The following is a 13,204-nucleotide window of genomic DNA, read 5'->3' on the forward strand; positions in this document are numbered from 1 at the left end:
ACTGTGGAGTACTTTAAGTCTTGTAGAGTTGTATAGCTCAATGTGATTCTCTGAATAAGACCAAACCTAGTGATGCAGTGGTTAGAATGCATTATTGCAATCTAACATTTCCCACAGCCTGGAGTTCAATGTGATGGTACTCAAAGTTAACTCAGCCTTCCAAGGTCAGTAAAATGAGGACCCAGATTGTTGAGGGCAATATGCAGACCTTGTAAACTGCCCAAAAAGCGCTATAAAGGACTATGGGGAGGCATGTAAGTCTAAGTACTGTTACTATCAATAATGAAAGTAGTTACCAGAGAAAAGGTGTTCTATTATTGCAAAGTCGCGTGGTCGCACAGAGAGACGGACACTTGAGCTGGGTAGTACTTCTTTATTTGGATCCGGAATGAAGCTGGACAAAAGGGGTTTACCTGGCGTTTCTTATACCTGCCCAGGTGAATGGTGACCAATGGATTTGAACCTGGGCTTCCCGCCAGTGCAGGTGGCCAATAGGTTTAAACCCTGGTTTCCCGCCAGAGCTGACCATGCCTGGGGCTGTCAATGACTCACTCTATTCAGGCTTTCCCGCCTAAGCAGTTATAGCCTGGAGCTGTCCAGCCCCCTGTTGTGCTGGTATTTCCTCTGTATGCTTAGCAGCATACACTACAATTATAATAGCAGTTTTCTCTTGCTAACATTCCTAATTTTGATAGCTGTAACTTCTGAATTGTTTTCAGAGGCTGCCCTATGTGGAAGGTGTTACAGTACTCTAGCTGTGTGGTAAATAGGGAATTAGGTGATAGTTATGAATGAAGACTATTTGTGAAAGAGAAAATAAATCTAAAAGTTAACCAGAAAGAAAGTATGCACATATGAATATGGGTATTAACAAAAAGATTTGGAGAAAAAAATCTATCTTCTTATTTGCAACTTGGTACTGTCCATTTTTTTAAAATTAAACTTCAGCAGTTGGACAAAAGGCAAAGGATGATAGGAGTTTGAGTATAAGATATCTGATGAATATTTGATTGAGAGAACTAATATCATCGTATCTGCAAAACTCTACCTTTAAATGTATCTGACAATTTTCCTCAACCCATCATCGGTAGATGTCGGATTGCTACTCCCAAATTTCCTGGGCAGTATAACCAACAACTATCACTTCAGAAGTTGTAGATCTAACCTATCTGAAAGATACTAAGTTTGGGAAACTGATACGACATACAGAAGCTATGGCAACGTATGATGCAGCAACTTAGCTGCTGATCATATAAACCACTTACTGAAGGAGAGTAAGTTCCAACTACTGTCTTGTTCCAGTTCAAGCAATGATGACAAACTTTCCTTCCTCTTTTGGAAAGTTCCTATAACACAAGAATATGAGAGAGAGTTAGTTTCACAGCTAGTGTTTCTATAAACATTCAGCAGTTTTGTGACTTTGGCTCAAGTATACAATCTGAATGCATTTTGAATTCTATTTCTGGGAAATATACAGAGGCATGGGGGAGGGGTGTTAAAAATCAAGATGGAAGTCAATTTTACCTCAGTAACTCAAATATTTGTGTAATTCTCCTTCTTTCTTGGATGGGCTTCTGCATATGTCTACCTGTTTCTTTTCTATGAATAGAATACATCTAGCAAGAAATATGCTTGAAAAAACAATTGAAAGAATTCCCACTGATTATAGGTAACCTTTATTTAACAATCACAATTGGGATTGACAATTCCATCACTAAGCAACACGGTTGTTAAACGGGGTATCATGTGACAGCAACTTGGGGTTTCGCTACCAGCCTCTCCATTGAGGTTTCCAGCTTTTCTACTGTGAAGCCGGCAAATGGTTGCTGTGGATGCTGCAACAGTCATAAATACATGCCAGTTTCAAAGCACTGGGATTTCTATCACGTGACCACAGGGACACTGCCATAGCCATAAGTGGAAGGCAGGTCGTAAAGTTACTTTTTAGGCACTGTTGTAATTTTGAACAATCGCTAAACAGGGCAGTTGTTAATGGAAGACTATCTATAGTGACTTTAAAATGCAAATTGCCAAAAACATTCTTTATGAGGTGAAATTTTAAATATTGCACCAAGATTCCCCAACATGCTGCCCTTCAGTTTTGTTCCATCATCATCCCTATCTATTATCCCATGGGATGTTAGCTAGGGCAGCAGTGGAAGTTATAGAGTCCAACGGAACTGGAAAGACTGGACTACTCTATATCTGTCTGTCTGTCTGCCTATCTATATCAATACTGTTTTGCCCTCTGCCACCCCATAATATATTGTAAGGACATGAAAAAGGCTGGTAAAGCTGCATCTTCCTTTTCCTGTCTTTCATGACCTGCTCAGCCCTCCAGATTAAAGGGAAGGACAGAGTTAACAGACCTCCACAGGGACAATTAGGTGAATCTCCAGCAGGAACAGTTGGTGTAAATCAGAAGGAAACTCTTATCACTCCTGGGTAGCTCCTTCTGTTAAGAGTCGAAAATCAAGAAATTTGCCCTCTAATTATTTTGTTCACAGAAGTGGCACGAGAACATTTCATCTTCCCGTGCAGCCTCTTTTCAGTGTTCCAGGATCCAGACTGCTTTTAAATTCTCTTTCAGCTGCAATTAGGTAGTCTGAGTCAATACACAGATAGGCTTTCTCTGGATGAACAGTATTAAAAGCTGAGGGTTTTTTTAAAGGGGCAGATATAGCTGTTTGTTTGATTTTTGTTCTTGTTCTGAAGCTATTGCCTCAAGCACAAATCCTAATTTCTACTTTAAATTAAGAAACCCTTATTGTCATTAGATATACTTGTGGTTAAATGAGAATAGATAATCCAGTCGCTGCACTACCCTAGATTGTAAATACCTGCAGAAAAATGTAACATGATGAATTACTAGTAGTAGTACCGAGGCGACAAATGGCTGGCCTAGCACAATGACTAAGCAATAAATTAAGTGTTAAAAATCATGATGTTTGTATAATATAAAATATAATAGAAAAAATCTGATTTAAAATGGAGCAATATATTTGTATCAATGACTTGTGGTTTTATTAGATATGAAATATCTTTCATTTACTTCTATTTTATTTTACTTTTTCAATTTCTTCTTTACTGCCTTTTGACTAGTATCTGGTGCAAAAAAATCTGAGCATTCACTACATGGCAGCAAGAATTAAAGGAACACTCAGAGTCTAACAGTGCCATGTAGTGATCAAAAGAAGTTTTGCAGACCAAAGGCAATAACCCTCTTAAAACGTCCCCAAGCATTTGCACACAAATAAAGCATCAATATAATACTCTGGCCAAGTTACAAACTAATCCTACTTGTCCACCTGCAGGTAGACAAGAGATGGGGAGATTATTAACATTACTGTTGTACAAATTAGGCTGAGGTCATATGAGAGACACCTCTCTTAGTATAGGGGAAAAATGGATTGAAATAAGAAGACTGCACTCTGGATAGGAGAAAGAGAGTAGAGAGTGAGAGGAAGAGTGCCTCATAGCTAGAACCTTGGAGAGAAAGTGATTTGGGAACAGAAGGGGAAATTGGTTGTTAAAAAATCTTCAGTCATTTAAATCAATCTGTGTAGATAGATGGAAGAGCCTATTGGAACTGCTGATCAAACTGTATTCTACAGAGCCCAAAGGCGCCATGAGAACCGGATGGGATTATGTGAGAGACTAAAAGCAAAAAAAAAAAAATCACTTGAACACAGCCAACTTTTAATCTCTAGAGCAGGGGTCTTCAAACTTGTCCCTTTTATGACTTGTGGACTTCCACAAGTTGAATTGGCTGAGGAATTCTGGGAGTTGAAGTCCACAAGTCATAAAAGGGCCAAGTTTGAAGACCACTGCTCTAGAACTTTAGCTCCTGATCAGGACTTCCAGAAATTATTTATTGTTTTGTTTTTACTAATAAGTTAGAAAAAGCCTTGTTCTGCAACAGTGTTTCTCTAACATAGTAACCTTAAAACATTTGAATCTCAATTTCCAGAATTGCCAGCTGGCTGAGAAATTCTGGGAATTTAAGTTCATGTCTTAAAGTTGACAAGTTTGAGAAACATTGTTCTAGATCAGACATGTCAAACTTGCGATGTCATGTGACATCGCGCAACGTATCGGAACTTTTTCCCATTGCCGGCAATGGGATGGGCGCGGTTTCTCCGTGACGCTCTGGCCCATGGGCCGGCAGTTTGACACCCCTGTTCTAGATAATCCATTTCCTCTAGGATCATCTGTAGCTGACCCCCATCCAGTTTCTCAAGAAGAGTCTAGAGTCTAGACAGTCATTTGTCTGAGATAGTATAGGTTCTCCTGCTTGAGCAGGGGGCTGGACTAGAAGACCTCCAAGGTCCCTTCTAGCTCTGTTCTATTCTAAAGGAAGGATTAGAGACCAGGAGAAAATTATGAATAGAGTCAAATCAAGCGATGGTTTCTTCAGGAGGGGGCGCACCATTGTCTCTTTCAGATATGGAGTCAAAACACCCTTGGCTAAAGTAACATTAATTAACTCCTAAAATCAGGTGCACACACCCTGCCTGGTCATGCAGGATTTGGACCTAGCCTGCAGGTGGCAGAATTACACTACAGAGAACACCAGCTTCCACCTTGCTCACCTCAGTAGATCTTGCAAGAAAAAGCATAGAATCATCCATACACCTAAAGCAGGAGTGTCAAACTGCAGGCCCCGCGGGCCGGATGTGTCGCATGGAAGCCGTGTCCACCCCAGCTCTGGCAAGGGGAAAAAAGTTGCAATACTTTGTGACACGTCACGTGACGCGGCGAGTTTGATACCCCTGACCTAAAGGTTCCTTCTCATCCCCACCCATTCTAGAAGAGTCCAGATCATCACAAAGATGCTGGACTGCAGATCCAGTGAACCTGAAGTACAGTTTCCTATCTTATCACTGGTCAACAAGACTCCTTTCTAGTGAAAAATCATGTTCAGTTGAGGTGCAGTTTAAGGAAGGAGCAAATCAAGTAACAACATCTGCAAAACATGTCTACGAGGCCACTAAGAGTTGACTTCAAGCTGAAGGAGACTGTTTTAGTGGGTCATTTCATCTCTTTTGATCTTCCATTTTTAAATGTGCAGATTCTATTGCAGTAATTAATTTGCCTCTCAAAAGTATTACACTTAGTGTTAATTAACAACACACAAGAGTTATATTATATAAAGCCCTTATCTTTATATTTCTGAACAATATAGCCCAGATTCTCATACTTACAGGCACAGCTCTCACATATCAAGCATGTAAACCTCATCAAGTATGACATTTTGCCCCTCAGCAGCATTCTTTCTACTTTATTTCCAGCCAAAATTGTTAAGTTTCCTTTAAGGCTTGGAAGTTATTCAGGAGTATATTACCTATCAAATAAAGAATGTAATAAAAGAAGCCTCTAGCAAAGATGAAACCACAGGTTAAAATATTTATCTCATAGTGTTGCTCAATTGGGAACAGTCAGTTGCACAGCTAGACAGCAATAGCACTTATACACCGCTCCATAGTGCTTTTACTGCCCTCTCTAAGCGGTTTACAGAGTCAGCATATTGTCCCCAACAATCCGGGTCCTCATTTTATTGATCTTGGAAGGATGGAAGGCTGAGTCAACCTTGAACTGGTCAGAATAGAACTCCTGGCAGTGGGCAGAATTAGCCTGCAATACTGCATTCTAACCACTGCACCACTGTGGCTCCTTTCTCCCTAAGAGAAAATGAATGGCTTATTTCTCTCATCATGAACAGTAAACAACTAAGATGCCAGCTGACAGCAAGAGAGAGTTCTCACAATGAAAAGAGCTGTGGAGAAGGGGGTTTTCAGCAAACACAGCTTGCCCACTGCTTTTTGACGTGAGCCTTTTTAGTAAGTGCACAACTCCCTCTTATATGGAACTCTGAGGGTTGCACAGGTAATTTGGGCAATATTTCTGCTGGGCTCAATGAAAACAGTATGCAAGCTTTTATCTTGGCAACTGGCAGAAGCACATATAAAACAGGGAAAGAAGAGAAGTGTTCTTATCCTGACTCCTCCTTTTTGATCTAGACTGTGTTGAAAGTTCTGGATTGAAGGTGGGTTTTGGGTTTTTTTAATCCAACAGAACATCAGAAAGAAATTATGTAGAGAAGGGATCAGAAAAAAACCCCATTTCCTCCCCAAAAAATTTCCCTGAATCCCTGTGGTCAGAGTCTGGTACAACACTAATTGCTCTGTTTTAAGACTAGTTACCTCTTTTGACCCAGAGCAGAGCATGTGCAGCCTGGTTTGTTCCTCAGTGCACACAAGCATGTATATATTAAGTGGAACCCAAGAGAAAAGCAGACAGACAGACAGACAGACACACACACAATTCTTCCTAACACAGAAGAAAGTTCGGATGCCTCCTTTAGCTACCGCTAGTAAACAAGATGGGAAGGACTTAGGAACACAGGCATTGGGAGATTTCCCTGGGCGTTGAAGTCCACGCGTCTTAAAGTGGCCGAGCTTGAGAAACGGTGTTTTAGTCAACTCCACTAGATGGCAACGCAGACATTTTAAATTGAGACCAGCTGTCTTCACTCGGGCACAAAAGGACCCCCCCCCTTTCTCTTTAAAGATCGCCCAGGGAAACTGGGCATTTCGCAGTGCTAAGATCTCAAAAGGCAAGCCAGCAGCTGTCGGACCCAGGCTCCCTTCAAATGCACTTCTAACCTTTTAGGGTTGGGGTGGGGGGTGTAGTTAAGGAAGGGGGCTTTGCGTTCCCAAATGCATGTCAATTTTCTTCACACCCATGGTTGTTGTTGTTTTTTCCCCCAAAACACAACACACGTTCTTCTTGTTGCATTTTGTACTGCAAAATAATACGAAGCTTCGGGGCAAGTCCTGGAAACAACTGCAGGTAATGCCTTCGATGCACTTCTGCCTGCCTTGCAAGAGTTAAAAACGAAGGGAGCCGCGAAAATTGGGCAACTTTCAAACATGAGCAAAAATTGCTACGTGCAAACGAAGCAAGGCTGCATCCTTGGCTACTTGCGTTGAAAGAGAACAGTGCTTTCCGTTGTTAGCAAGGAAAAGTTGAGGTGCTGCCCCAATTTACAGCTTAAGATTTCCCCCTTCCTTCCTTCCTTCCTCTGCAAGAACGGCTTAGCAATGCAAAGGAATTTCCCCACGTTTCGCCCTGAGAGTCACCCAGCAACTTTTCCAAACCGAAAAGAAATTAACGGTCGAATGGAGGGGGCGGGGGGTGGAATCCCAAAAGGGAGTGGGGGGTGGGGGTGGGAAACTGCCAGCTTTTGCTTACCCTCGATCCATGCAAATCCGCAAAGGAATTGCACAGAGGAAAGGCAAGGGCAAGGCACGGAGGAGCGGGACGGCCTTAATCACGTCGGGCCGTACAAGTCAAAAGAACTTTCCCTTCTGTAGAAAAAAAAAAAGGGGGGGGGAGAAAAAAAAAATCCAGAGAATGACTGAGGGAATTCCTCAGCCAGGGCACCCTTTGCTCCGCCACAGCAGCCTTCCAGCAGGACGAGACTAGTTGAAGCCTCGCCTTCTGCTTGGCTGGGAAATTCCCAGCCGCCCGGGCTCCGCCCCGCAAAAAAAATCCCCTTTGCCGAAGCTCTATAGGCCAGCGCCGCCGCCGCCGCCCGCCAGAGTCTCCGTAGAGAGTTTGCAACTAGTTGCAGCGGAGAGCGAGCGGCGGACTCGGCGTTTTGCGCGCACTACTCGCGGGTCATGCTGAGTCCCGGTACTTTGGATTACCCCATGGATTTTACGATGGACGTGCACCCGCGGGAAGCGCTGAAGAAGGACAGGCAGCTCAGCCTGATCCAGGACGACCGACACGACAGCGGCTTAGGCTCGATGAAGGACGACGAGTACGAAACGCTCGTCCGGGAATTGGAAGATATTCGAATCCAGCCTACGGAGGCCGACGCGGACCCTTTAAACCAGACTTGGAAACAGCAAGCGACTGAAGATGGAGACACGTAAGTCTTGGGATGCTGGTTTCAAAAGGCGGGCGGGCGGGGGGGTTAGGTTGAAAGCGAGCCCTCTTCTCTCGCTTCAGGTTGTTGTACGTCCACAAGTATACTGCTCAAAAATAAATAAATAAATAAAAGGGAACACTTAAAACAACACAATGTACTGTATTTCATAGTAAGTAGGATGTCTTACCTTGTGTTCCCTTCTATTTTTTTTATGAGCAGTATACATTCCGGGAATGTCACACTTTGACGTTCGCAAACCTGATCCTGCCTTTGGTGGGGGAGGGAGGAAGTTAAATGGAAAGTGGCATAAAGATGGGACTAAACGCAGGGGTCTTCAAACTTGGCCCTTTTATGACTTGTGGACTTCAACTCCCAGAATTCCTCAGCCAGCTTTGCTGGCTGAGGAATTCTGGGAGTTGAAGTCCACAAGTCATAAAAGGGCCACGTTTGAAGACCCCTGGACTAAAGAGTGACCCTGGACGAGATTCTGCCGCGGTTAAAGTGGTCCCACTTGCCTTGCAGTGTTTCTTTGATCGTCCTCGCCACCCCCACCCCCCCGGTTCAGAATTCAAATTCCATTTTAGAAGTTGGGGTGGGTGGGTGGGGGGAATTACCAAGGAAAGGGTGGCCGAAGGGATCGAGGGAGATTTGTAAACCATTGGGCAGGCCTTTTTGCGTTGGTAGATGGGCAGATGAAATAGGCTTAAAGTCGCTTGGGTCCCTTTGAGAACGTGTATTTACACCGCGGTGAGAAACGGATGTTGGCGTAATGGTTTCGTTCAAAATTACGGCGGGTGGTTTCGGAAGACCGAGTATCTGAAGCGCCGGCGCCTTTAATTTAAAAAAAAAAATTAAGAATGAATTTCCAACCTAAGTTGACATCCGACCCACGTAACCTGGATCACCTTTTTTTTTTTGGGTTTGCATGGGGATTGGGGAAGAGAGTTGGAATTTCCGCGTTGATCCCTAGAAACGAAGGAAGGAAGCCGAGGGGGCGTTTGGGAAGAATGATTCCTCTCGTGCCCCTCCTTTTTGTTACTTAGCTAAAAAAAAAAAAATCCCGGGGTTTTTTGCAAAACTGGGTTTTCCCCTCCCACGTCGCTTGCTTGTACTTGGCTGGTGACCAGGTTGTGGAACTTGGTGTACTAGCGGTGAGAGGGAGGAGCCAGCACAATGGCGCCGGGCGGGGTTGCTGGGTGAAGTGCGCTGGAAAGTCCCTGGCGCCTTGCCCGGAACATTCAGCTTCTCCACGGAAAATACCAGGCTGCAGCAGTGCGCGGCCCTGAAAACCCCAGGCTTTCGAAATCGCCTTCTTTCCCCTGTGACTCCAGCAGGCACCTTGCCCACGTGATCAAGAGCACTCACTTATTCTGGAATTTTGGGGCGGCTCATCATCGGTTTTTCCCACTCTTTTCCTCTTTGCAGATTTCTCCATCTGGCTATTATTCATGAAGAAAAATCCTTAAGTTTGGAAATCATTCGCCAAGCGGGACGGGATGCGGCTTTTTTGAATTTCCAGAACAACCTCAATCAGGTACCTTCTTCGTTTTTTTTTATTTTTCACGGTGCCGTAGACATCTTGGAGACAATTTCAAATAAACTTTTAAAACAATGTAGAGGAAAGAAAAAGTACAGTAAGAGAAAATTGTAAAAGAGTATAAATGCAAAATTATATGCAGAAATATCTTCATGAGCGGTCAAAGAGCAAATATTTTTTCTTAAACTTGTTTGTCCATCGCCAAGAATATTTTATGCTAAGAATATTTAAGGATTCTTGGATTTCACTACCCTGAGTTAACGGTGGCTTTCCATGGTTGGTGGCAAAAATGGGTTATTGGCCTGAGCTTTGCACACTAGTGTCATATTTTCACAAGCATTTGGTAAAAAAGGCTTTCAAAAGTAAGGAGGTATTCTTAGTTTGTGTGTTCAGAGAGCCACAAAAGATGTTTTTACCTAAGGCTCCTCAAAATGCTGGAGAATGCATTCCATGACAAAAAAAAATTAAGAAATATTTTAGGTCCTCTCTCAGCCATACAAGTTCACTGGAAGACTAGCCAATTTACAAAATTTTCTGAGAAAAAGTGCAAGAGTAATATGCACAGTGCCTTCACTTCCTGGAGAAAAGAGTCTGTAAATCTAATGAATAAAATAAAATTGTACTTTTTAAAAAGACTTCTTTAAAACTGCTGATCCTGAACATGCATGTGTACACAGAGAGAGAGAGACAGAGAGAGAGCAGGAATCACTAACTGAAAGAAATGAAGGGTTGTATGGCAATATGTATAGGAAAGAGATTGTGTTTTTCTAGCAGATTGCCTTACTTTGTCACTTATACTTTATAGACTCCACTTCATTTGGCGGCAATCACTGATCAGCCTGAAATTGCTGAGTCTCTTCTGAAAGCAGGATGTGATGCAGAAATCAGAGATTTCCGAGGAAACACACCGCTCCACATTGCTTGTGAACAAGGGTCCCTCAGAGGAGTTAATGTTCTTATACAGTATTGCCAGAAGCTTCAGCTCCATTCTGTTCTGCAGTCAGCAAACTACAGTGGTAAGTGCAAACATTGGCTACGTGGCTCACTGCAGCATTGCTGACCTTGGCACCATATTGTTGTCTTTTGATTCTCAGCGTTGGCTTATGTTCTCTTTGAAAGTTATTGTAAAGTGAGAAATGCATGGTTTCTTTTGCCTCTGTTACAGTGGCATTCCCCAAAATGAGTTCCCTTCGGATTGTTGAGATCACAGTCTGTGCTAGTTGAAAATTCTGAGAATTCCCCTTTGGGACAGGTTTATGTGAAGTATTAGATGTGCAAATGAAGTTTGCTTTTTTTGGAATAATAGTATTCAGAGAGCAACTGATAATTAAGCCTAACACATCAAACTACTTCATTTAGACAAGCTATGCTAAATAATGAATAGAATATTATAATATGTATGATTTTCAAAATTACAGCCAATATTTTGGAGCAATTCCTTATCAGAGGAAATAATCATGTTTTTCTCTCACCTGTGCTTCTTTAACAGGTCACACCTGTCTCCACCTGGCTTCTATTCAAGGATACCTGGCCATTGTAGAACGTCTTCTGTCCTTGGGAGCAGATGTCAATGCTCAGGTAGGTTTCTATCCAAAGAAAATAAGCAGACCGCCTTGTTATTTTGAAAGTAATTCTCATGCCTTTTCCATTGCTAACTAAATGTTTCCTTTTGTTTTTCACTAAACAGGAGCCATGCAATGGTAGAACTGCCTTGCACTTGGCTGTAGATTTGCAGAATGAAGGACTGGTATCCCTTTTGTTGAAGCATGGAGCAGATGTGAACAAAGTAACCTATCAGGGCTATTCTCCATACCAGCTTACATGGGGAAGAAATAACTCCTTCATACAGGAACAGTTGAGACAATTTACCACACTGGATTTGCAGATGCTACCAGAAAGTGAAGATGAAGAAAGCTGTGAATCAGAATTAGAATACACAGAAGATGAAGTAAGTTGTGGTTTTTCTGTACAGCTAGAATTCCACTGTAATTTTCATATATTTTTCCTATGAGACAAGAAGTATGAAAATGTATTGTACATTAATAGATTATAATTGCCTTCAGTTCCTTAAATCATTTTACTAGTCAATTAAATTATTTACAGTCATCTGCAAAATAAACCTTTGGATACAGAAAGATGTAGAAAATTTTCTGATTCAGTACACTTGCATCAAGCAAATTGCTGTACTAAGTTGCTTTTTAAAATGCACATAAGTAAGACATTCCATAAATATATAGCTAGTGACTCCCCAAAAGGTACTTATGAGACATATTTGAAGTTATACATGCATGCACACAAACCCACAGAGGGTCCTATGTTCACTTTTGGGCACTCAGCAATCTGCCCGAATTTAAGGCCATTTGCAGCATCATGTGTCCATAATTTACTTTTTTTTCCCTGTATTTGATTTCCAGCAAACAATACCCATTGCAGACAATGGGTTTGCTTAACAACTGCTGCAAAAGTCAGGCACAGAAACATGATTTTATGACCAGCACAACTTAATGATTGTAATTCCAGGTACAATTACTGTAGTAAGTCAAGGACTACCAAGTAGTTGTGTGTTAACCCCGACCCCCCAAAACAGAGCAGAGCTTCTTGACTGTTTAAATCACTGTTACCCTTAGATTTTTGGAAATCAGATTGATGCAAAAACGATGCTAACTTTCTTACGAGTATTCAGTGAAAATTAATGGTGCATTGGTTTGTGTAGTGCAGAAGAAGCATTTACTAGAAATATAAACCTATATTTAAAGGAATCCATAAACTGATTTTTTTTTTAATTTCCCTTGTCTAGCTTCTCTATGACGACTGCATTATTGGCGGACGGCATGTGTCTTGTTAGAAGAGGAGAATTGATGAAAGATCACAAGTACAAGCATGTGAACAGTTACGGAACTGCTGCAGTCGCCCCGTAGAAAACATTGTGAAAACGGCAAGACGCCAAAAGTGGCTGAGTTCAGATACCCATGTGTGAGATTGGTAGTGTAACAGTAGATATCGACATGGTCTCATTTACGTCAGAGAAGAAGAATTGAGAACTGCAGAGTCTACCTATGTTTTCACTGTACGCTCTGCAACAGGATTGGCTAGATCTATCATCTCTTGTGACTTCTGGGAAGACATTCCATATGTGTTTGATTGATAACCTGTTCCAAGGACAGAGTAGGAGCTCTTTGTTGTGCGTAGAAGAATTTTGGCAATCCTCAGACTGATTGGTTGGCCATCTGCTAGAAGGATAGGGATGTCATAGAGGCTGTCTACTGGAAGGCCTATACTTTGTAATATGTATATCATGTATACTTTGTAAATTTTGTGAATAGTTTTCTTACTTGTGAGATGTATATTTATTAAAAAAATGAAAAATGACCTGGCTCTGGTGACATGATTCTGTTGCTGAAAAAAAAAATTCACTTCAAATGAAATCAAGCAGCTGATGAAACTCAGTTCATTTCTGCATACTATTTCTCTATAGAAGATAGAGTTCCTGCAGAATTTATGATGTCTCAGACTGGAGCAGACATGTCAAACACAAGGCCCGGGGGCCAGATCCGGCCCGTGAAGTGGTTTCATGTGGCCCGCGAAGCCATCCTGGAAACAGTGAAGGAACGGCCCCCGCTGCCTTGGCTCCGGCCCATGCCAGCCAGGAGCCAATGTACAATTTTGTGGTGGTCATCTATGCTGAAATACGTTGTCTTAGCTCCACAAGGCCATCTGGAAACAGTAAG

General features: G+C 42.2%; 1 protein-coding gene across 1 annotated transcript; it reads left to right on the plus strand.

Annotated features, from left to right (window-relative positions):
• Positions 1 to 7,422: 7,422 nt before the first annotated feature.
• On the plus strand, positions 7,423 to 12,838 carry NFKBIA (NFKB inhibitor alpha). Its single transcript, XM_083379934.1, has 6 exons — positions 7,423 to 7,939; positions 9,365 to 9,473; positions 10,282 to 10,492; positions 10,966 to 11,054; positions 11,164 to 11,424; positions 12,274 to 12,838. Exons 1-6 carry the CDS (start codon positions 7,686 to 7,688, stop codon positions 12,319 to 12,321), a joined length of 972 nt encoding a protein of 323 aa, XP_083236060.1. The 5' UTR covers positions 7,423 to 7,685; the 3' UTR covers positions 12,322 to 12,838.
• The last annotated feature ends 366 nt before the right edge of the window (positions 12,839 to 13,204 follow it).

The sequence above is a fragment of the Vipera ursinii genome (genome assembly GCF_947247035.1).
Source record: "Vipera ursinii genome assembly, chromosome: 1".
In the NCBI taxonomy this organism is placed as follows: domain Eukaryota; kingdom Metazoa; phylum Chordata; class Lepidosauria; order Squamata; family Viperidae; genus Vipera; species Vipera ursinii.

Coding starts and splice junctions, on each gene's coding strand:
- NFKBIA (XM_083379934.1), top strand. CDS start 7,686: ATGCTGAGTCCCGGTACTTTGGATTACCCCATGGATTTTACGATGGAC. Junction 7,940..9,364: donor GCGACTGAAGATGGAGACAC/GTAAGTCTTGGG, acceptor TCCTCTTTGCAG/ATTTCTCCATCTGGCTATTA. Junction 9,474..10,281: donor TCCAGAACAACCTCAATCAG/GTACCTTCTTCG, acceptor TATACTTTATAG/ACTCCACTTCATTTGGCGGC.